The sequence below is a fragment of the Penicillium daleae genome, assembly GCF_028827525.1.
Source record: "Penicillium daleae strain IBT 16125 chromosome Unknown utg000008l_segment0_segment0, whole genome shotgun sequence".
NCBI lineage: Eukaryota > Fungi > Ascomycota > Eurotiomycetes > Eurotiales > Aspergillaceae > Penicillium > Penicillium daleae.
Window position 1 is genome coordinate 7,468,100 of NW_026623156.1, and position 22,202 is coordinate 7,490,301.

The 22,202-nt window shown below is 50.7% G+C and overlaps 9 protein-coding genes across 9 annotated transcripts; 5 read left to right on the plus strand and 4 right to left on the minus strand.

The window, feature by feature from the left end:
* Positions 1 to 374: 374 nt before the first annotated feature.
* On the plus strand, positions 375 to 1,374 carry N7458_011186 (SDR family NAD(P)-dependent oxidoreductase; the record flags this gene model as incomplete). Its single annotated transcript, XM_056914568.1, has 4 exons — positions 375 to 443; positions 522 to 790; positions 851 to 1,268; positions 1,324 to 1,374. 4 exons carry the CDS (start codon positions 375 to 377, stop codon positions 1,372 to 1,374), a joined length of 807 nt encoding a protein of 268 aa, XP_056763417.1.
* Positions 1,375 to 4,857: 3,483 nt separating this feature from the next.
* On the plus strand, positions 4,858 to 5,957 carry N7458_011187 (alpha/beta hydrolase; the record flags this gene model as incomplete). The annotated part of the gene is made up of 2 exons (XM_056914569.1): positions 4,858 to 5,267; positions 5,351 to 5,957. The coding sequence occupies 2 exons, from the start codon at positions 4,858 to 4,860 to the stop codon at positions 5,955 to 5,957; spliced, it is 1,017 nt and encodes a 338-aa protein (XP_056763418.1).
* A 336-nt stretch (positions 5,958 to 6,293) lies between these two features.
* On the minus strand, positions 6,294 to 6,984 carry arp1 (scytalone dehydratase arp1; the record flags this gene model as incomplete). The annotated part of the gene is made up of 4 exons (XM_056914570.1): positions 6,294 to 6,653; positions 6,726 to 6,767; positions 6,825 to 6,880; positions 6,930 to 6,984. 4 exons carry the CDS (start codon positions 6,982 to 6,984, stop codon positions 6,294 to 6,296), a joined length of 513 nt encoding a protein of 170 aa, XP_056763419.1.
* Positions 6,985 to 7,541: 557 nt separating this feature from the next.
* Positions 7,542 to 8,405, plus strand: arp2 (hydroxynaphthalene reductase arp2; the record flags this gene model as incomplete). Its single annotated transcript, XM_056914571.1, has 2 exons — positions 7,542 to 8,310; positions 8,368 to 8,405. The coding sequence occupies 2 exons, from the start codon at positions 7,542 to 7,544 to the stop codon at positions 8,403 to 8,405; spliced, it is 807 nt and encodes a 268-aa protein (XP_056763420.1).
* Positions 8,406 to 8,851: 446 nt separating this feature from the next.
* On the minus strand, positions 8,852 to 9,694 carry N7458_011190 (DUF202 domain-containing protein; the record flags this gene model as incomplete). The annotated part of the gene is made up of 3 exons (XM_056914572.1): positions 8,852 to 8,938; positions 9,004 to 9,287; positions 9,379 to 9,694. The coding sequence occupies 3 exons, from the start codon at positions 9,692 to 9,694 to the stop codon at positions 8,852 to 8,854; spliced, it is 687 nt and encodes a 228-aa protein (XP_056763421.1).
* A 1,398-nt stretch (positions 9,695 to 11,092) lies between these two features.
* N7458_011191 (putative respiratory complex assembly protein Rmp1) lies at positions 11,093 to 13,396 on the plus strand (the record flags this gene model as incomplete). The annotated part of the gene is made up of 1 exon (XM_056914573.1): positions 11,093 to 13,396. The coding sequence occupies one exon, from the start codon at positions 11,093 to 11,095 to the stop codon at positions 13,394 to 13,396; it is 2,304 nt and encodes a 767-aa protein (XP_056763422.1).
* A 220-nt stretch (positions 13,397 to 13,616) lies between these two features.
* Positions 13,617 to 16,163, minus strand: N7458_011192 (repressor protein; the record flags this gene model as incomplete). The annotated part of the gene is made up of 2 exons (XM_056914574.1): positions 13,617 to 13,871; positions 13,929 to 16,163. The coding sequence occupies 2 exons, from the start codon at positions 16,161 to 16,163 to the stop codon at positions 13,617 to 13,619; spliced, it is 2,490 nt and encodes an 829-aa protein (XP_056763423.1).
* A 595-nt stretch (positions 16,164 to 16,758) lies between these two features.
* Positions 16,759 to 17,661, minus strand: N7458_011193 (fumarylacetoacetate hydrolase family protein; the record flags this gene model as incomplete). Its single annotated transcript, XM_056914575.1, has 3 exons — positions 16,759 to 17,186; positions 17,285 to 17,496; positions 17,606 to 17,661. 3 exons carry the CDS (start codon positions 17,659 to 17,661, stop codon positions 16,759 to 16,761), a joined length of 696 nt encoding a protein of 231 aa, XP_056763424.1.
* Positions 17,662 to 19,107: 1,446 nt separating this feature from the next.
* N7458_011194 (gamma-glutamyltransferase family protein) lies at positions 19,108 to 21,121 on the plus strand (the record flags this gene model as incomplete). Its single annotated transcript, XM_056914576.1, has 4 exons — positions 19,108 to 19,272; positions 19,356 to 19,374; positions 19,435 to 19,784; positions 19,844 to 21,121. 4 exons carry the CDS (start codon positions 19,108 to 19,110, stop codon positions 21,119 to 21,121), a joined length of 1,812 nt encoding a protein of 603 aa, XP_056763425.1.
* Between the last annotated feature and the right edge of the window lie 1,081 nt (positions 21,122 to 22,202).

The following is a 22,202-nucleotide window of genomic DNA, read 5'->3' on the forward strand; positions in this document are numbered from 1 at the left end:
TAGCCGAGTACGATTGACAACCTGACCATTGGCCGACTGGGAAATTCCACCAAACGCATTGAGTCTTGTCGGTCCTATCGGGTGAATGTCGCTCGGATTTGCCGTTCACTCGGTACGTCTTGCCCCTCGTGGGGAAAGCCGCACCCCACACTCGGTCTAACATCACCGCGAGGCCCCGAAATCTTATCGGCAGACGAAACCAGCAAACCCTCCGCAGCTTTTGGCGGGGTTTTTTTCTCCGACATGACCACCAAAACCATTTCATCGTTTTACTTCTAGAAAAATCACTACTTGTTTGGTAGAGTACGGTCTTTTGGAGTTTGGAAGCCAGCGTTGGATATCTTGCGAACACGAAAGAATATACACACGACAGAATGCCTCTCCCTCAATTACTCGTGGGCAAGGTTGCTGCCATTACGGGCGGTCTCACGGGCATTGGACGGGTATGAAGGCCTTTTACCCCGTTGAAGACTTGAATTTCTTCATGAGATTAGGAAGCTAACGTCCTAATCCTTTTCTAGGCGATCGCCCTGGAATATCTCCGCCATGGCGCCAAAGTCGCCATCAGCCACCTGGGCGGACCCAAAGAGGACGACATGCTGGCAGCTCTCCGCAAAGAGGTTAACGAGATCCAAGAAGGCGCGGATAAGACGAGATTCATCACCGTGACCGGGGATATTTCACAGCCCGAGACAGGCAAGGACTTTGTCGGGAAGACGGTCGAGGCATTTGGCCGTCTGGATGTATTCGTCAGTAATGCAGGTGTTTGCCAATTCGCTGATTTCTTGGAGTAAGCTTGCACCCCAGCATCCTTTGTGCAGTAGGGAGGTACCTAACCTCTCAATCACAGACTCGAACCCTCCCTCCTCAACCACACCGTCTCCACCAACCTTTCTGGCGCATTCTTCGCCACACAGGCCGCCGCCCGGCAAATGGCCCTCGCCCAGTCCCCGCCCGGAGGCTCGATTATCGGCATTAGCTCAATCTCCGCACTTGTTGGCGGCGGTGAACAGACACACTACACTCCCACCAAGGCCGGAGTTCTGAGCCTGATGCAGTCGTGCGCAGTTGCACTAGGCAAATACGGAATCCGTTGCAATTCCCTTCTCCCAGGTACGATTCGCACGCAGTTGAATGATGCTGATCTTGCCGATCCGGAGAAGAGGAAATATATGGAGGGTCGGATTCCTCTGGGAAGATTGGGACAGCCGCCAGACTTGGCTGGGCCGGCGGTGTTCTTGGCTTGTGAGGAGCTCAGTAGCTATGTGGTACGTTATACCGTTTCTTTTCTTCTGGTAATCTTACTAATATCTTTCGAATTAGACTGGTGCGCAGCTTCTGGTTGATGGTGGACTGTTTGTCAATCTTCAGTAAGAATATAATTTGAGCAATTAAAATAAATGCATTATGTCGTCAGATCTCATAAATATATACAAATTCCATGCTACCATACACGGACTCTCATTTCTTGCACGTATCGTCTGATTGAGAGACAGAGCCTGTCCGGGATGCATTATTCCTGCTCATTGAATATGTCCTCAAATTTTCCGTTGTCGGCCTGATGTAGCGGAGAGCATGGTGACAAAGAATCCGCTCCGCTGCGGTCGAAAGTAGACAGTCCAGAACCACTTGCATGGGCCAGTAAAGCGTGTTATTGGCAAACTTGGCACTCAATGTGTCATCTGAAAGAGGAGTGAACTGTCCACGGGAATCCATCTCGCCCAAGTTGCATCTCACTGTGAAACAGATGATATTCACCAGATATCGTATTCGACCCTCAATCAGTTGACGATACTCCGCGTGACGGATTTCCAACGACCAGTGTTTGAAAGCGGGATCGAGAAGATTAATAGTGTTGATACATTTGAGCACTTGCAAATAGAATATAATTTGGGTCGAATGGGTGACTGCTAGGAATATCGTAGTCCATGGATCGGGTGATGCGACACGAAGATCTTTAGATTGTTCTGGGTGATATTGTCGCTTCCAGTTCCCCGGAATGGACGAGTGCCAGGCTTCGATATCCTCCATGAGAGATTTTGACTGTTCAATCAGCGAGTATAGACTCTGAGCTAGTGTTCTGAGCGAGGGAGTAGTTGTGGACGAAGGTTGCTGCTTGACAAAACTGGGCTATCTTGCTATTCACGATGCCCGCGCGAAAAACGTCATCAGGTTTTGGGAGCGTCTGAATGAAGGTTGGTAGCTCGGCATATGGAAAGTGGTCTGATTTGAGTGCGTGAAGTTGCTAGGACATATCAGCATATCCCTTGGTTAATTCTTTTGGAGGATAAAAGCGCCACTCACAGTTTGCATCATCATCCAGCCAATCAAGGGTCGACCATACTTGCTATTCAACTGTTGTTTCCCTCTCAGTCGTAGGAAATGGAAAACACCTGACATGTGGGGATCCGGTAATCTAGTCTCCTCGTGTGTTAAACTCTGATATTCAAGTTAGTCGGGTCTCAAGAAAGGCCAACGCCGGTTCTTCAAGTGACAGACATAAAATACGCTCAAAAGGAGACATGCTGTCAAGATCTTATCTTTAACAACTGATTCTTGCGACTCTAATGCAGTTTTTAGTAGACCCAGCGAAAGTCCATGGTTCTTTCGAGCCTGGATTGCAAGATTTTGAGACTTGTGTTCACGGGAAAGTGTTAGGTATGAAACGCTTAGAATCGCATGTTTCAAGCAGGCATCATCATTTCGCTCCTTGTAAAGTTTGGGAAGGAATGCCAAATATCCTTCACAGGGTGATCGGTGAACAGATAAGACGATCCGATTCATGAAACTGCAGAGAGATTGCCAGTCTGTGCATAATGGAATAGCGGTGGCGGGACGAGTTTTATGCGACATGGACTGTGATCCAATGGAGACTTTTGAACGTCTTCGCGGCGTGACTGTCTTCAATTCTGTGTTTTCTCCAGGCGGCTTGTATTCGCGAAAGCTGAATTTGTCTGGATAACCAGTACATTGGACCCCGTGTTGGATGCACCGATGACATTGGGGCTTTGTCCCGTCGCATTTGATCTTGGTTTCAGTATGCTACTGATGGGATATATGGAGGAATACTGACCTTTACTTTCCTCCTTCGACATACATGACAGCCGGTACCGAGTCTTCCCGGGAATACCATTGTCAAGATGGATCAGCAGGGTTTTGACGCGATATCCCGACTCCTGATCAGCTAGCGAGCGAAATCTCGAACGCTCTTCACAAGTTAGCCTCCTAGTCGTATGTTGATGTAGAAGCAAGGCTATCATGGCCCCCTCCTGTGTCGCCAAGACTACTCTTCGATTCAGGATCGAGGGACTAGCGAGATTTTCGTTCCTTCATCACTTTGTCGCTGGTGGAGGTGGGGCCGAATTGCGCGGCGGGATGGATGCCAATCCCTCAGCTTCCCTCTCAGGGGATCATGGATTTTTTGGTTTGGATACGATCTGTAGGATCATTGTCGTTGAAGATGTGCAAATTCAAAATCCGGTACTGCTAGGTAATTTGTAACAGCAGATAGTCTATGACGTGGTTGCTGTCGGTCTAGAGCCCAGGTATGCTTGCGTGGACGGCGAGATATATAACCAGCATGACGCGAGAAGAAGTGGTGAGGTGCGCTGCGAAGAGCATCAAATTGCAGGGAAGTATGTTACGCACGAAGTTGTTTATATCTTGCAGCCGCTGGCCTGTCTGTATTTTACGTTTTCCTAGAATCAAAGCATGAAAATAGTGAATGCGTGGCCTAGGACAATCCTGGACCTGGATATAGTTCAAATCTTCAAGATTCTACAGAGTCTATCCCCACAGATCACTTTTCCAGTATGGCAGTTTACGTCAAACACATAATTTTCTGGGTGGATGAGGATGATGACACTTCCCTGTAATGCTTCAATACTAGATACGGGCTGAAAAATGAGCAGGAAACCCGCTCGATGCTGATTGAGCGAAAAAGCAGACACGACAAGAACCCAGTAGTCATACATTTGCAGACCGGGCGTTAAGTCATGAACCCACGGACTTGTTTAGTGTATTTGTTAGTTGAACCTGGCGGGGAAGACAGAGAGCCGTGAGTCATTGCAGTGAGAATGGCCCCAGAAGACCGTAGCGGAAATGGCTGCAAATGAAAAGTTGATGTGCCACCTCTTTCCTTGAAGTTAACTGGTTATGAGTTTGTGTAACTCACGCTGTGTTTCACGAAAGGCTGGGATCCAGATACGAATGAATTCGTGTAAGATCAAACTCAATGTACACCCGCCAGTGATCTGGACTGCCGATACTGCTCCGAAGTCGTAGAGTATATCAGAATCCACCGTAGGTAGGAGTGTCGTCAATTAAAACAGACACTCAAGTTGTGATAATGATAGTACCTGATTGGGTATTAGTGTGTAAGTCATATTTAAGAAACAGTAAGAAATTATACCTCGCCCTCGCATTGGTGAAAAGCAATAATATGGTTCATATAGCGTCACATCGACCAGCATCCCACGCTCGGAAGAAGAGCGAGGCGATACGAGACACACGGTAACAGCCGATGAGGGGCGCGTTGCAACGATCGCCGTATAACTCCAACCGGGAATAACAGGGCTTTACCTGACTGGGATGGACTTGTCGCAAATCGGTCTAGTCTCGAATAATTGACCCGCTAGACTCGGATCATCATTCGCATCAAAGCCCCGCGCGGGGCATGCGACCTTGTGCAGGAGTTGGAGTATCCCGCCCAAGACGTGGGGGGATGCGTGGGATGACGATTTAAGATGCAAGGGGGGTTTAGTAATTAGTCTTGTCGGAGGAGTCATAACATCCCTTCTCTCGTTCTTTTTGGACTTTGACTGTGTCATTCGCATTCTTCTGCTCTCCTTCGTTATCATGGCTGTTCCTGGTGTCAATCAACCTCCGTACCCGCTCCACGACTCCGTCAAGCATCTGCTAGACCCCGAGTATGTTGATTTTTATAACCAACATGTTATCAACAACCAACAGGTGCATTTGCAACCGGTCGCTGCGTCGCGCACTAGCGGCGTGTTGATTCCTGGGGCCGGACCAATGCTCGAGGTGGGAAAGACACAAGACCTCACTGTTCAACGCCAGGCTACCGAGGGCCCTGCTGTGCAAGTCCGCGCTTTTACTCCCAAGGGCGAGGTCCCCGCTGGCGGGTGGCCTGTGATTCTGTACATCCACGGCGGTGGTTGGGTCTTGGGAAACATCGACACCGAGAATGTTGTGTGCTCAAATCTGTGTGTTCGGGGGAATTGCGTAGTAGTGACCGTCGATTACCGGTATGAAGGCCCTTGTTTAGTATCAATACCTCGCTGCGGAGAATGTCAACAGGAACATAGCAGATCTAATGAATGACTCTTAGTCTCGCACCGGAAAACCCTTACCCTGCAGCCGTTCACGACTGCTGGGAAGCCCTCCTCTGGCTGCTTCAGCAAGGCCCCTCCGCGCTCTCAATCAACCCGTCCAGAATCGCAACAGGCGGCTCCTCAGCCGGCGGCAACCTCGCCGCAATCATGACCCACAAGGCCCTAACTCTCTCGCCTCCCGTGCATTTCCAAGCCCAGCTACTCTCAGTCCCGGTGACTGACAATACCGCTACCGTGGCTAACAACGAGTCTTACCGTCGCTATGAACATACCGCCGCCCTGCCTGCGCCCAAGATGATCTGGTACCGCGACCACTATCTTCCCAATGAAGCTGATCGCACCAATCCCGAGGCAAGCCCGCTCTTTTACACTGGCGACTGGTCTAAACTTCCCCCGGCGCTGGTCATGGTTGGCGAGTTGGACGTGTTGCGGACGGAGGGTGAGCAATATGCCGAGAAACTTCAGAAGGCTGGTGTCGAGGTCAACCTCCAGGTTATGAAGGGGATGCCGCATCCTTTCTTGGCTATGGATGGTGTTTTGTCTGAGGGGAAGAGGTGCATTACGCTTATGTGTGATGCCCTGCAGAAGGCCTTTTGGAGTTGATTGAAGATATGAGGGGAGTGATAGAGTCATGATATGATAGATACGGAATATAGATTATATTCATTTTAAGTAATTTTCAACTTTAGGAATGGATAATAGTTGCAATTATCAAGGACATTCATCATCTATCACGAATAGGTAGTAGACCTACTCGATAGCTACCAGATAATACCGTGGTCGCTATCCTTGATTCAATTAGAGTCGTAAGTTTTGAGGAAAAGGGGTTGAAAGAATTAATGATCTAAAATTGTCCCCGACAATCTCAAATACTCGATCCATATAACCTCACGGACGGAGAAGCTCAACTCTAATGCGACGAGCACAGTGTTTATGCACTCAGTTCAGTCCCTTGAAAACCTCTTCAAAACGCAACTCATTCCACCGCACATTAGGCTTCAACCCAGCAAACTTCCACACCCCGTCAACTTTGCGGTAATAGTGTTCATTGGTAGCATGCGAGTGACCCCGCAGCTTGACCTCGTCCAAACCATCGTCCGTGTAGACCTGGTGCGCAGCGCGAAGCTGATGATGGCCGATCACCTCGGTGTCGGAGATCTTCTCCCACCAGGTTTGGCCCAGGAGGTGCTGGGTTTTGATGGTGGGATCACCTAAGAAGCCTGGGTGGGTTATCATGGCCATGTAGTCGTCGGCAGCCATGTCGTCCCATCTTTTGAGGCCGATTTTGGTGTAATCGACCTAGTGGGGATGTCAGCATCAAGAAAGGGATTGAGATAGCTTTCGTGTAAGTTTGAAGATAAAAGGACGTACCGTCAGAGTCGGGGCAATTATGCTGCGGAGTCGATCCCAGTCCTGAGATTGGGTTAGTTGATAACATGCTTGGTTATTGAATAAGCGTGGTGTATTTACTTTGGCATCGTAGCTATCGGCCCAGTCGAAGACCAGCTTTGACAGGATCAGGTAGTCTATTATTGTCAGCGATTGTTTGGAAATTCCTGGAATCTTCTTATATACCCTGGAAGCTAATATCAAGATTAGGCTCAGCGTTGAGTTTGACAGCGGGCGACATGATTGAGCTGTTTGAAGATAAGGTTTGATGGAATCTATAGACTTGATTGTTGCGTTGTAGCGACCTGTCGGGTATATCTGCGAAACAAAGATTCTTGTAGCTAGTACCTTTCCTTGGAACTCCCGGATTCGGATAGTCACAGACGCATTGGAATGTGTCCAAGACTCCAGATGGGACCGACGCACGCAGCGACCTGCACTATTTTGATACACTTTCTTCCGCATGCGGTGATCGGAAGGGGTGTTGGATGTGCAAACAGCCTCAACGCACTCGAAGCACAGTGACTAAAGTCTAGATTCCTTCACAATGGGTCCTATCATGTGTTAATCTTCCCAAACCGGAAAATGTTACCCTTCCATGAGGGCTGCTGTCTGGGTTGACAATGCTGCGACCAAAGTACACATCTGATTTCAGCGCTCGGCGTTATAGCTGCCACTTTCCTTAAGAGCTAAATACTCTTCAATCATCTTGCCCATAATTGAGATCTTCGTTCAACCGTTTTAGCCGGTCGCATACTCCCAACATCATCCCAAGTTATTTCCACCAAACACCTCAACATGGTCCAGGCCAACCCCAACGCCGCTCCCACAGAGCTCACCGGCAAAGTCGCCCTAGTCACTGGTGGCAGCCGCGGCATCGGCTCTGGAATTGCGCTCGAGCTGGCCAAAAGAGGCGCCTCAGTAGCGATCAACTATGCCAGGGATCCCTCCTCTGCCGAAAAGATGGTCCACGAGATCAAAAGCCTCGGCGTCCACGCTGCCGCTTTCCAAGCCGACCTGACCAAACTCGAAGCCATCGAGAACCTCTTCCGAGAAGTGGTCTCCCACTTTGGTCAACTGGACATTGTGGTTTCGAACTCCGGCACTGAGAAATTCGTCTCGCTGGCCGATACTACCATCCAAGACTTCAACGATGTCTTTGACCTGAATACTCGGGCCCAGTTCTTCGTCGCCAAGAATGCCTACGATTATATCCAGCCTGGCGGACGCGTGGTGCTGATGTCTTCTATTGCCGCGGGCGTGGGTGTCCCCGGCCACTCGCTGTATGCGGGCAGCAAGAGCGCTGTTGAAGGTTTCACGCGCTGCTTTGCGGCGGACTTTGGCAAGAAGCGTTGCACTGTGAATGCGATTGCGCCTGCTGGTATTAAGAGTGACATGTGGTTGAAGAACTCATGGCGCTATGCCCCTGGCTGCGATCAGAACTCGAGTCTGGAGGAGATCGAGCAGGCTTTGGCCAATGGTAGCCCCCTGAAGCGGTGTGGAGTTCCGGCTGATATTGGCCGTGTTGTGGCATTCCTCGCTAGCCCGGCGGGAGAATGGGTCAACGGTGAGTTTGGAATGTACGAGTTGAGGACCCTTTGAGCTTTGGCTAATATGTGTATAGGACAAATCATCCCACTGAATGGTGGTGCCAACATTTGAAGTGAGATTTAGTTTTTGTTTCCAGGAGGAGATGGTCTAAGAGGTGGTATTCAAATCCAGCGAAAGGCACATGTTGCATCATGTATAGAATAAGACCTTTCATAATTTGTCCAATTTCATTGTTAAACATTGAAACACCTTGAAACGATGAAAGTTAGATGATTATTAAGCTTGTTTCATAGCAAGCTCTGTCTATTCGGTTATCAATGTCACCCTGTTCCGGGGTACCTAATTGAAAGCAAGTAAGCGGACATACCAACGGACGATCATACCCGGAAAGAACTAGGTAGCTTCATTGTCTACAAAGCCGACCCCTGGCTGTTCAAGGTATATCATGCCGATATTTGTTCGTGAAAATGCAGAATCTTTCTAGGGTTCATTATATGTGTTATTAATCTTTTTGGTAGTGATAGTAAAAGGGTATATACAGTCATCATCATTCAGCATCAAAAGAGTCGTTGGATCAGCGTCGACGGGTGTAGATCAATCTCGATGAGAATCACAACAGATAGGATGAGGGTTCCAAAAATCAGCTACGACATCCAGCTGTTAGTCGACGAATGCTTGCACCTGAATTGAAGTTGTATGCTAAACTCACCAGGCCGAGTAAAATTCCCACCCAGTTGAGCTCCCAACCTCCAGCGTGGACTTTCCCCAGAGACATGGCACTTTGCTGTCTCCAGAATCGATACGCGCCGATCAGGGCCACTATGATGGCCACACAGTGGCAGGCCACTGCGAGTGGGATACCGACTTCGTAGAATCTCAGGCGATTTTGAGGCGTGGTGGGTCGCTGGAGGCGAAAGAGCTGTGAGATTAGAACCCCTTGCATAGCAATGACCACGGAGGTGCGGATGTATGCGAGGAATGTTCTTTCGAGAGCTGCATATATTTGTATAAATGGGACTTGTCAGTTTTATCATCCTACAACTAAACTCATGAGCTGATGTTGATGTTGATGTTCTTCACATACCCAAGTGGTCGCGATTACTCTTCTGAGGCACAGTCATACTGACATTATGTGCCCAGAAACTGCAAACTTTCTTCCAGGCACCTTTGCGCTTGGGGCGAGGGCGACGCACACTTGATCGCGACGGTGTGCGGGTGGCTACCCGGTATTCCTCGCCCGAGGAGGCGGATGCCGAGGAGTAGTTTAATTGCTCATAATCCTCGCGTGTTTGGATCTCCTGGAGCTCTAGAACTTCCGCTGGAGGTGGCGACCAAGTATTCCGCACGAGAGTGTTGGCCGGCGGTTCAGGGTCTACAGGTAGCTCGGAGGGTTCGGCCATGGTCAATGTGCAGAGAGAAAAGCATTGAAGAGCATCCCGATTGTAATCTGGACTTGAACGGAGAAGAGGAAGAGGAGGGGGCAAAAACACCGGGCCTTGATATTTTCGCGTGGGATCGGAGTAATCGGCGACGGCGCCGGGTCGGCTGGACCCGACTGGTCAGGGTTCAAACGGCGGAGGGCGAACTGTGTTGGCACATAAGCAGGCCAAGCAGAGTCAGACAGGGCCAGACAGAACAGTGCAGGCTAGAAAGGTCCAAAGGGCCAATGAATTGATGGATCAATGGATCTCGGCGGGTCCGGGGAAGACGGGGAAGACGGGTGGTCGGCCATTGAGGGTTCAACGGGTCGGCGATGGGTCAGAGACCGGTTTGATGTCTACATATTGCAAGACGCAACATCGTATATCAACAGATAATACACAATGCACTCGATATACATCGGATATCAATCTCCATCCGGCCATTTAAGCTTAAAAAAGGATCGTACCTGGCTCGTTGCGCCGTTCCCAAAAAGGGCCCGCATGCAGCCAATCAGCAATCCCAAATGCGGATTGCATCATTTTCGGGCGCGATGAGGCCAGCCCCTGCCAATCGCAGCTCCTCACAGGCATCAATTTCCGGCCAAAGAACCAACGACTGCAAAGTAAAAAGCAAAGAGAATGACACTAAATGACATCCACAGGGAGGAATGGTCCAATAGGGTTACTACCGAACAAATCAATTGAGTTGATCGTGCTGGCAGGAGTTGATTGGGAAAGCAGAAAGATGGTGGATCGACATGGCTTGGACGACCATTGCCAGAAATTGGTCATGAGCAGGATTCAAACTCTCGGATTACATACGTAAGGTCTCATGTTTAATAACTAGTATTTACTGGGAGAAACCACGAAAGGCCGTGCAGTAGTGTATGTGTAGGTGGTCACTGTATCTTAAAGACGGCTTCAATCTTGACTAACATACAACATTCCATAACTGCTATACCCTTTTAGCACTTGAGAATGCTAATGATCCATCCCTAGGGCCGGCAGAGCCTGTACAAGGGGAGAAAGTGAGGGCACTACTAAGTTGTCCTAACAGAACAGTCTGGCGGAGTAAACCCAGTGCGAAAGCCTCCAGTCATCGAGGGACCCAAGCCATAAAATTGTGATATTGCTCGGTAGGAGTCCTAATGATTCTAATGATTGCCAACGCAGTGATAAAACCGCGAAAACTTACTATCAAACAAAATAAATACCGATGCAGATCCTCAGCAGATACTCCGGAGTGATACTTTGGCAAAGCCAGTTGACACCTCAGGCCAGAATACCTTCCTATCTGGGACTAGCTTCGACACGATCTGTCGGCGCATCATCGCATCAGCGACTCTTGATCGTTGCGCTTCATATACAGTGGTCACCATGCGGCGCCATCCTCGGAGTGTAATAGGGAGCTGGCCCTTTTCGACTCTTCAGCGACCGTTCACCCCATCCTGCACGCCATGGACCATTGCCAACACGCGATTCCAAAGCTCAAGCTCCGGCTCCGATAAACCATTTCCTTCCTCCGACGAATCAAACGAACATCCCCGTCGTCGCCGCCGTTCAAGGAGAGCACCTAAATCTCAGAGGCTGCCTCTCAATGTTGAATCCCTCGGGAAGCCCGGAGAGATCGTGGTGGTGCCGACAAAGACCCCTCGAAACTTGAAGCAAAGATTGCGGGAAATGCAAAATACAATCACGGAGGATGCGCAGACGGTCACTCTGGGTTCGATGTTGGAAGATTTGGAGGAAGAATTCTCCCCGTTGACTGCAAGCGCAATTCATGAACGAATTGAGAGTCATAGGACTTCCGAAGGACTGGGTCGAAAATTGAACGAACGCGAATGGGAGGCGGCACGAAACAGCCTAGCTTCGTCATTCACCTACAACCAACTATCGGAATACATTCAACAATATGACGAGTACGAGTCCCAGCCAGAAGGGACTAGGGCGAGATGGAGACCGGGTACATCTGCCTTTTTGCATGCGGACCCGGATCTACACACGGGGGTAACCAAACGGGTGGCCACATCGCAAGACTTGAAGGGCAAGGCTTTGCTGGCAGAGCAGATCCTTCGCGATTGCTGGCAGATGTCCATCCCCGACGAGATCGGCCAGTTGGATCTCCGCCTTTCGCCTGCTTTCCTCTCATTACTTCTCAAAGCAAAGCACTTTTCATTCGACGAAGTGGCTACTATGCACCATTCCAGCATTGACATCACCAGCTCCCTCGGCTTGGTGAGAATCACCGGGCGCCAGACTGCCTGCGAGTCCATGTGCGAAATCGTCCTTGATGCTGTCGCTAGAATCCGAGAGGACGCGACTGGCATTGAGATCGCCGCATCTCATCCGGGACTGAATCAGATATACTCGCCACGCTTGTTGGAATGGATCAGCGAGAGATATGGCGTTGCTCTGGAAAGTGGTGACTCGCAAGTTCCCGAGAAGATTCTGTATCTTGCGGAAAACAAAGAAGGCGCAGACAATGCACGAAGGATACTTAACTTTGCACTTCACGAAGTCACTCCTTCATCAGTACCCTTCTCCACCTATTTCCCTGCTTCGGAGCCCGCAAATGTATACAGCTACAACCCAGGGGACGCTGTTTCATGGCTGGATCGACGAAAGCAATGGTTCAGATGGGCCATGCCCTCCACGCAGTCCGCAGGGACTGAAAGCCACTCCACTCCTTTCTTCAATAGTCACCAAACTCGACTCTCGGACCACTTGTTGAGTCTTCTTCGCCAGACCCCGGTCCCAACTGCGAGTCTTGGAGGTGGTTTAACTGTGCATGAGTCCGTGACTGCTGCAGTAGGCCACTGCCTCTTTACCCGCAAGGCCTCGGTCGAAAATACAACCGTCAGCGCTTCACAGCTTGGAAAGCCATCTCTTCCCAGGACTTTCTCCACTGATATCCCTCGAATCATCAATTTCCTGGCCTCCCTTCGACCCATCACCCCAGTGGTTGGAACCCAATTCCACAACATTCGATTAATCCCGTCTTCCACATATGCCGGTGTCGCCCCGACTCTCGAAATGAAAATTGCTTTCAAATTAGGAACGCACCTGGGAAGCCCTGAAGAGTCATTCGACATCCAAAGCGTCAAGTTTATCCAGAGTTCAAACGCCGTTGACTATCTCTTGCCAGAGAACGGCCTCGATCTACGATTTACCCGTACGGTCTACCACGAGCTCTCGGGCGATGCACTTGCAGAATACGTGGAATACCAAGATCTCCTCAAGAGCATCAAATCATCTCTACGTAGTATTTTTGCTGCCACGGTGGATTCGCGCACGTCAACATCCTTGCCGTCGTTCTGTCAGGTTGCACTTCCCCGCAATCTCGTCCAGTCTGAACCCTCCTCATTCGATGGCCCCCCACTCACAGCAGAGTACATCTTACCACCCATCCAAAATATCCGCGGCGCGGCTATCTCACTCTACGACTTCGCCGATCGACAACTTAGTTACAGTTACTACGAGACTGGGCCTTTCCTGCCTGCTCGTGCCAACGACGTATCCCTGGATATGAAAATTCCAACCACTCCGTTGGATATGGATGGCTCGCTGGAGACGGAATTCCATTCCTTCTATAACGCGGCGTGCCGGATGGCCTTTGACATTCACGATACGAAGTTGATGAGTGTCCAGGATGGTGTTGTCGAGCCGGAGATGATGTATTAATATTAATATTTCCTTTGTGGAGGGTGTGTGTTTACACTTTGCATACACATGGAAGCATGTCCTGGATCTTGATCGGGGACCTTTGTACAATAGATGAATTGATGGGAGTACCGTTACAATCCCTCGTGTTTACCACAACCATATACTCTAAACGCCAAGCCGACAGTGTGCCTGATCGTAGCGTAGAAGGTCGCTCAATCTATCGATCCCGCCAAAGAATCTAAGAACAAATCCCGTCCAAACGGGCCTGTATCGTCTTTTCATCGAATCGGCCGCCTTCTCCCTCATAATTGCGGAGAACCTCCAGGGTCATCAGCCGCCTAGGGGCTTTGCGCCCAGTCATCAACTCGAATTGGGCAATGCCTTGCTCGATCACGTTTTCTAGGCCGTCGGATAGAACCCACGGTCGGCCGTTGTCATTTCGGATTCGGCGCATTTGCTTGAGTAGAGGTGTGTCCAGGGGCTTGTAGGCCAGCTATATCCATGGATTAGTATGGGTGGTGATAGGGATTGGGGAGTTTCTGGAACGCACCTCTAATACAACACCCCCGGTTGGACTGCCGAGCCATTGCATTGGCATCTCAAAGTTGGCCGGGGGTTGGTCTCCGTCGGGATCAGCGGGTACACACGAGGCAATCATGCTAGGTGGACTGGCGTCGTCTGGCCAGTCATCTTGGAGCGAGGGGAGTACTCGGACCACCTCTGCGGAGTCGACCTGAGCTGCCGCCCAGGAATTGAAGTGGCGTGCTACCTCTTCCGCTCGTGATCGGGTTCTGTTGTAGATGAAGATCTTGCGACAGCCCAAGCGGAGCATGGCATAGATGGCTGACCGTGCCATGCCACCAGCTCCAATAATCAGACCAGTCGTCTTGGCACTGATCGCGTTACGGGGCGACAAATGACGGGTGATGCAGGTCATGATGCCTACCCAGTCCGTGTTCTCCCCATACCAACCCAACACAGGGCCTGCCTGGTTGCGTCGACTGGCTTGTTCTTGGAGAGGGTACATCGTCCCATCTGATGTCCCCCGTAAGGGCATGATGGTATTGATGGCTCCAATAGCCTCGGCGTGGCGGCTTTTTGCGGCCAGTTTGTGATATAACTCCACACGCCACGGTTGAACAACGCTAGATCCGCCAAAGTTGGGATCTCGTCGGAACTCATCCAATACTGCGAGAGAAGGAGAATCGGGAATTCGATAGACATGGCCAAGGCCACAGTGCTGGATGGCTGCATTATGCATGGCCGGGGACAAACTGTAGGCAACACTCGCGCCGAGGATACAGAATTTCAGTGGGTCAAGCACGTAACTCTGGACGAGAGCCTGGACAGCATCGCGTGAAGTTATTTGCGCATCACGCTCATTCTCCGTTTCTCGAGTAATTGCAGGATGTGTCACGCTTGTGAGAATCGAGTTGAACACCTGTGATGTCCGTCCTAGACGGCCAATATTGTAGGCAATCAGAGGTGGGTGGTCTCCTGGTAGAGACCGAATCTTGTTGGCAAACTCGAGCACACTTGCATTTTCCTCCCTAGAGGTGGCTACTCGGAGGAGCCGTACTAGCTGGCAGCCAAGTTTCTCAGCTTCGTTATACAAGGACACGCAGCCATCGTCTTCCCATTTCACTCGCGATGACGCTTCGAACACGTGTTGGCCGATGATCTTGGTCTTGCCCCGAGCACGGATGATCTGGGCTAATTGAGATCGATTCTGGCCAAGATTGACAACCAAGTACTCGACTGCTAAGCGGAGAGCATGCTCCAGAATATCAAAATATATCGCAGATTGATCGCGATCTTTCCTGGCTGCAAGTGATGACGTGTCCACGGAAAGAATGATCGGAGTCCGCGCGTTACGACGAAGCACAGACACTTGCTTGCTGATCACGTTGGGCATTTCGGGACCCCAGCGATCGACGCAGAGCTCAATGGCGTCTCCACCGGACTCTAGCTCTGGTAGATTGACATTGTCGGCGATCAGGTCTGAGGACCGCACGAAGATAGCATGGGTGAATGACCGAAGTTCGGGCGGTGTTTCCAACAGCACAAATGGGGAATCATAACTCGAATGGTTCACGTCGACTCCGGTCACGAAACGAACAAACCGGGTGAGGTCCTCCTTCACTTCTTGTAGTTTAAACGAGTAGGCTGCGGAGCGAGGGTCGGGGCTTCCATCGTCCGAGATGATTCGCGTGCGGTCCTCGACGTTGTAGAATTCGAAATTGGAGCAGGTTCGATGTAGCGGGTCTCCCTCGCGCAACAGTCGCACGGATTGGTCGTCCAACCCGAGAAGTTGCTGAATGCGATCAATGTCACGAACGATATGGACGACGGGGTTTGTCCTGACGATGCGCCGCAGATGATCTTGAACAGGCCGTGTAAGACTGCCCAATCCACATTCCACCACGCAGCCTGTCCGGTGATTGTCGAGCATCATTTTCAACACCTCGATATCCCGACGTTGGAATTCCTGGCTGCCATGTGTCTTCAGGTATTCCTGCCTCGTGACGCCGGTGATTTCTTTAAAGTAATGGTCTTCTGTGATGAATCGTCGCTTTAAGGCTGTGGCTGCGACGAATCCTAGCGAGCGCTTCCCGCAGCCGCGAATGCCAACAAGCACCAAGGACGCATCGGGAGCGAACTTGCGCGGAGCGGTGGTCTCTGGAGGATGCATTGCGGGAGAGGGCGAGTTCTTGGCCGAGTCGGTGCGTGAGGTGGAGGGATTAGAGTCGACGGACTCGAGGACGCAGGATTTCCAGTCAAGCATGGCGGGTGGGCAGATTCGGTGAGACGAAGAGGGAATCTAGTTGCAAGGCACGAGTGCCATGACGGGGCACTTCATGTGCTGGCAGGTTGTCGCATTCAGGGAAGGTAGGCGAGGCGTGCAGCTGTCGGACACGGGACGGATAGGGCTGTTTGTCGGGCGCGCAGTCGGGAAAAATCAAGTTTGGGAGCTATAGCAAGAATAGGCACAGGCATACGGGCAGACGTATGGGACAATTCGGCCAGCCGGAGGGTGGACGACGAACAGGAAAGTTGAGAGCGACAGCATTGGAGAGAGAGAGATTCCCCGGATGAGGCACCGGGCCAGTGGGGCAGCGACTGGGCTTACCGCGCGTGTGATTAGCTGGCGGTGGGCGTGTCGGCAGAAACATTACCCTCTGCGGAGTGGGCACGGCAATCGAGATTTTGTGGGGAGCATCGAGGAAGGAGAAGAGTTTCTCTCTGCTTTTAAAGATTCGCAAGAATGGAATACATCTCCTATATATATATCCAGATTGGAGGAAATCATCATAGTACAGCATGTATGCACAGAATCAACAAAGTCGCACGGAACGCTCCTAAGATGCTTCCTTTCTGTTTTAGGTCTCCTTGAACTCGTAACGACCCTCACGGTCCTGCACTTCCACCTGGATCCGACCCTCCTCAATCTCTTGGCCATTGACCTCGATCGAGGCGTACATCACATCACCGGCCTTGACCTCGCCCACACCCTTGGGGGTACCCGTGAGGACAATGTCGCCCTTCTCCAGAGTCATCACGCGCGAGATCTGGGCTAGTTGCTGGGGGATGCGGTAGAGCATTAGACTCGTGGAATCGGCCTGGCGCTCGGTCTCACCCACGCGCAGGCGGAGGAAAGCATCGTGGGGGTTGGGGATGCGCGACTTGGCGATCGCTTGGGAGATGGGCAGGAAGGTATCGAAGCCCTTGGCGATGGACCAAGGGAGACCCTTCTTCTTGGCTTCTTCTTGAACGTTGCGTGCAGTCATATCAATAGCAAGGACGTAGCCTAAGGATAGTAGTTATGGTCTGTTAGTGGGAATTGACTGCGGGTAGATTGGTCCAGGCAAGAGACGCCCATTTGGGCATGTGAGGGTAATCACTCACTCTCAATCGCATCCAATGCACCTTGCTCATCCTGCGGGTCCAGATCCCGAACGGTCTTGCCCATCACCAGACCCAATTCGACCTCATAATGCAGACTGACACCCTTGGGACGGAGAACGGGGCCGCTGTTCGGGAGCAGGATGGAGGAAGCGGGCTTCAGGAAGAAGAAGGGCTGCTTGGGGGTGGTGTTGTTCAGCTCGGTAATGTGATCGCTGTGAAATGGTGGATTAGCACTGAGATTGAGACCGAAAAGTACAGAGGCAGGGAGTCAAGCTGGCAGATTGCGACAGGAATGGATGTCGCGGGGAAAGGGCCACGCACGCGTAGTTACGACCGATACACATGATCTTGCGGCAATTGGCGCGAATGGAGGCCATGATGATAGTGATTGAGACTCGGACAAGGCGATAGAGTCAAGGAGGTTCCAATGTGGAAGAGAGAGTGGTCGTGTGCTGGGGAATGAGCAGTGAAAGAAGCTGTCGGAAGTCTTCCGTGCGGAGCTTCGGTGACGGCGCTGGTGATTGCGGAGAAATGGCCGACTCCCGCTTGTATTCTTTCCCCGTTGACCGATGACCAGGAGAAGACGTTAAAAGGAGGCAATCAGACGGATTTTTTTATTTTTCACTATGACTCTTGTTTTCTCGACGTATACTATATCCCTATAAATATATATTTTAGTATTTACTATGTTGGACCTCGATTCTGCGTATCTCGGCCTGCTGGGCCGAGTCTCGGCTGATCCTCCCGAGAGGCTTCTCCGGAGGAGTCATTCAAGCATGAACATTAACTACTCGGTATGGAAGATGTGGAAGATATCTATCTTTTCCTGTCAAGTGAAAGCTATTGGTTGAATATGATTCTATGGATGATAGGATCTTTTTTGAACGTGATATTGCGGACGGAGCATAGTTCCATCTGACGATCGCGACATATACCTCCCTTGGGACTGACTATATAGCGATAGTGGTGGTTCTATCCTTGTAGCTATACAAAATGTACTAAAATCCAGAAGAATATTAAACCCAAAGATAGTATATAGTCAACACTGAACTGTAGGTGGGCATGTATGGAAAGTACACCCGAGGATGCGACTGTAGTACCATTATTACCCTAGCCTTCTCCCTCCGAGCACCGGCGATTTTCAGTCGAGTGAGCTACCTTCTGGAGCAATCTGGAGCAAATAATGGACGTCTCCGAATCCCGACGATAGCATTTTTGCAGAGTCGGCAAACTGATAACAGCAACTGCGCTAGTAGATTGTAAGGATTAGTTCGGTAAAATAAACGCTATGAAACAACCCAAACCTCATTCTGTGATTACTGTCTGACGTCTTCGCCTCATCATGAATGTATTTACATTACATCGGATGTGGCTTGTATCCAGATGGGGCTTGCTTGGCGGTGCACATTAATAATTATTCATAAGACAGAGACTACTAACTAACTAACTAGTTAACTACTGATCTCAACAGGTATCTCTGTAGCCAGTGATGAAATAACAACTGATAGGCTAAATTTGTAGATCCTAATTGAGGGGTTTGCCGACCCCAACTGCTCCAAATCTCCCATTGGCATCGTACCCGAAGCGGGGGATCCCCTCTCTCCGTTTCCTGTCCGAGAAGGTGCTCAGGCTTGTCGCCCCAAGATTCCACTTTGATCATTAGACGCCTTCCGATCGATATCGTGCCAAGTGAACCTCGGCCGAGTAAAGTGGTTCATTATAAGGGTGTGGCCACCCAGATAGCGCTTTGTTTTACCCTCCATTTGGACTTTGTGATACCCTTTCCCTACATCCTCCCCCTTTCTCCGCCCTTCTTCTCCAAAATGCCGCTGAACTCCAGGGCTGTTTACGCAAAGTCGGATGCGGCCCTTACGCCTTTTGCTAGTCGACGAAGCACCGTCCACAGTAGGAATGGCATTATTTCGTGTACCCAACCGCTCGCTGCTGCGGCGGGCCACAAGATCCTGACTCAGGGAGGAAATGCTGCAGTACGTCGATTCAGTCTTTATTGAAACATGCTCGTGTACACTATCTAGATTTGAATACTAATCGGGGATCTCCGATTGATCAGGATGCAGCCGTTGCCGTTGGTAGGTGCCTTCAATACTCGTAAGGGCATGAGTATATGATCTAATTGCTTGTTTGTGCAGCCGCCAGCCTGAACATTACCGAGCCCGGTTCAACAGGTATCGGAGGCGACATGTTCTGCCTCTTCTACGACGCCAAAACGAAGAAAGTACATTCACTAAACGGCTCCGGCCGATACCCTGGCGCAGCAACTCTGGAGGAAGTGCGCCAGAAATTGAATATCGACCCTGGCGCTGATGCGAGTATGCCCTTTCTCAGCGCGCTAGCGGCTACTACGCCGGGTGCAGCTGCGGGATGGGTTGATACCGTGGAGAAGTTTGGCAGTGGTAAGCTGTCTTTGGAACAGATCTTGCAGCCGGCTATTGAGATGGGTGAGAATGGGTTTCCAGTGTCGGAACTTTCTTCTCGAAGTGTAAGTTTTGGCTATCTTCTTTTTTGGACAATTATGCCCGGCGGCTAACACGTTGGTAGTGGCAAAAAAGTGAGCATATCATCCGTGACGCATCTCCCAATTTCCGTGAGATGCTCAAGAAAGATCCCTCGGCCAAGGATGGCGTGCGAGCTCCGCTTCCCGGAGAAATTATGAAGAACCCGACCCTCGCAAAGACGTTCCGCACTTTAGCGGCAGAGGGTAAGAAGGGCTTTTATCAAGGTCGGATTGCTGAGGAAATTGTCAAAGTTGTGAACGAGCTGGGCGGTTTGATCACCCTGGAGGACCTGGCCTATCATGCCGAGGTCGGCACCCAGGAGACGGAAGCTATCTCTCTCAAATTCACTGGCCAAGATATTATTTCGAAGCAATCCCCAGGCACGGACGGAGAGCCTAACCAGGGCGTAGAAGTCTGGGAGCACCCGCCCAACGGCCAAGGTATCGTTGCATTGATGGCCCTTGGTATTATGGAGGAACTGGAGCGGACGGGCAAGATCCCACGTTTCAGTCAAGACCAGCATAACTCTGCCGAGTACCTCCACGCAGTCATTGAGAGTCTACGAATCGCCTTTGCTGATGCAGCCTGGTGGGTGACTGACCCGGACACTGAAAAGGTCCCCTCAAAGGGTCTCCTCGACCGTGAATACCTCGCCGAGCGAGCGAAGCTATTCTCTCCTGACCGCGCAGCCGATATCATGGATCACGGTAGTCCTGCCCATAACCACTGCGACACGGTATATTTCGCCGTCACTGACTGCGAGGGCAATGGAATCTCCTTCATTAACAGCAACTACATGGGCTTCGGAACAGGCATCATCCCTGCTGGCTGTGGGTTCACCCTGCAGAACCGTGGTGCCAATTTCTCCCTGCAACCTGGACACCCCAATGCATTGGCCCCTCGCAAGCGTCCCTTCCACACGATTATCCCAGCTCTAATCACAAATGTCTCCGATGGATCTTTACATTCCGTCTATGGGGTTATGGGAGCCTTTATGCAACCCCAAGGCCACGTGCAGGTCTTGCTAAACATGCTTGCCTTCGGCTATCACCCTCAAGCGGCGCTTGATGCCCCACGGATTTGTATTGCGGCGGCTACGTCTGAGATTACTGATCGGACTATCTATGTGGAGGAGGGAATTACGGACGGGGCGATAGAGGGCTTGCGTCGACTGGGACATAAGATTGAAGTGTTGACCGAATGGAAGCGGGCTATGTTTGGTCGGGGCCAGATTATTCGTCTCCACTACGATGAGGGGTCGCTTGTATACAGTGCGGGTAGCGATCTCAGAGGTGACGGCATGGCGTTCCCTCTACTTTAGATGATGGTCTAGGATAGGATAGATAGCTATTGTGCTTGCTGATATCTACTGAATATGGTCAACTTCAGAGCAGTTCTTCTATAACGGCCGTTCTTTACATGCCGCTTTATCTTGATGACCAACATCGGTGCCACTCCTTATGCTGGAGAAACTAATGAGGGTAGTGCTTGAAGGAAAGCTGTACCAGAGGACGGAAACGGATTCCCCATTCTGAGTCCGCAAATTCCGAGCGATTGATAACAGGCTATGGGTTTCGAGAAATTGGAAAACACCATCATTCGTGGACGTGAGCAGGCCAGGTCTCCACCCATGGTAGGCCATTGGATTTCCGTGCACTCCCGACATGAATTTCGGACAAAATGCTGAGAGAGCTGGGAGAGAACGTTAACTATTCTATGTATAGGGTCTTTAGTTGTTGTCTCCTCTGAGCGTAATATCCGATCCCTATCCTACTTGTATAGATCGGTGAGCAAGGCATGCAAATTAGAGTCGCGGATATACCCGCAGCCCTCAGACTTTATCATTGGGGTATCTTATTTTGACTTTACTTTTCTGGGGATAACATGAAGATCGTAGACCCCTCTAGACCAGCCGGCGGGATCCGATTCCGCCCATGGAAAACTGCAACTATTCGCGGGCCAATCTGCGAAGAATGACCCTCACATGGATTCAGGACTCTCCCCGGAGTATAATTGCGACCTGTCGCTGAATCAACCCCTCTCCACAATACGTACAATGCGGAGAGAAAGGGGTCTCCAGATGAGTGACGCCGTCTCGGGTCATCATCCCCGGATGTTTACTCCACCAAGGGGGACCACGCGAGGATGTTGGAAAGCACTGTTCGTTCCTGTGGTGTGTGTCCCCGGACCAATCGGAAATTCTGGTTAGGCCTCAGAGTATCTTGGACATTCGGGGTGATACTTGGACTTTGAGGCAATGGAAGGTGGAACAAACAATACTTAATAACAGCTCAAACCTTCTCGAATGCCCAGCAAAGATTTTTGTCTTACGAGAATGGTGACCCTCTCTTGTATTGGGTTCCATCTTTTCATACCTCATCCCAAAGCTCGCTGATCAGTTG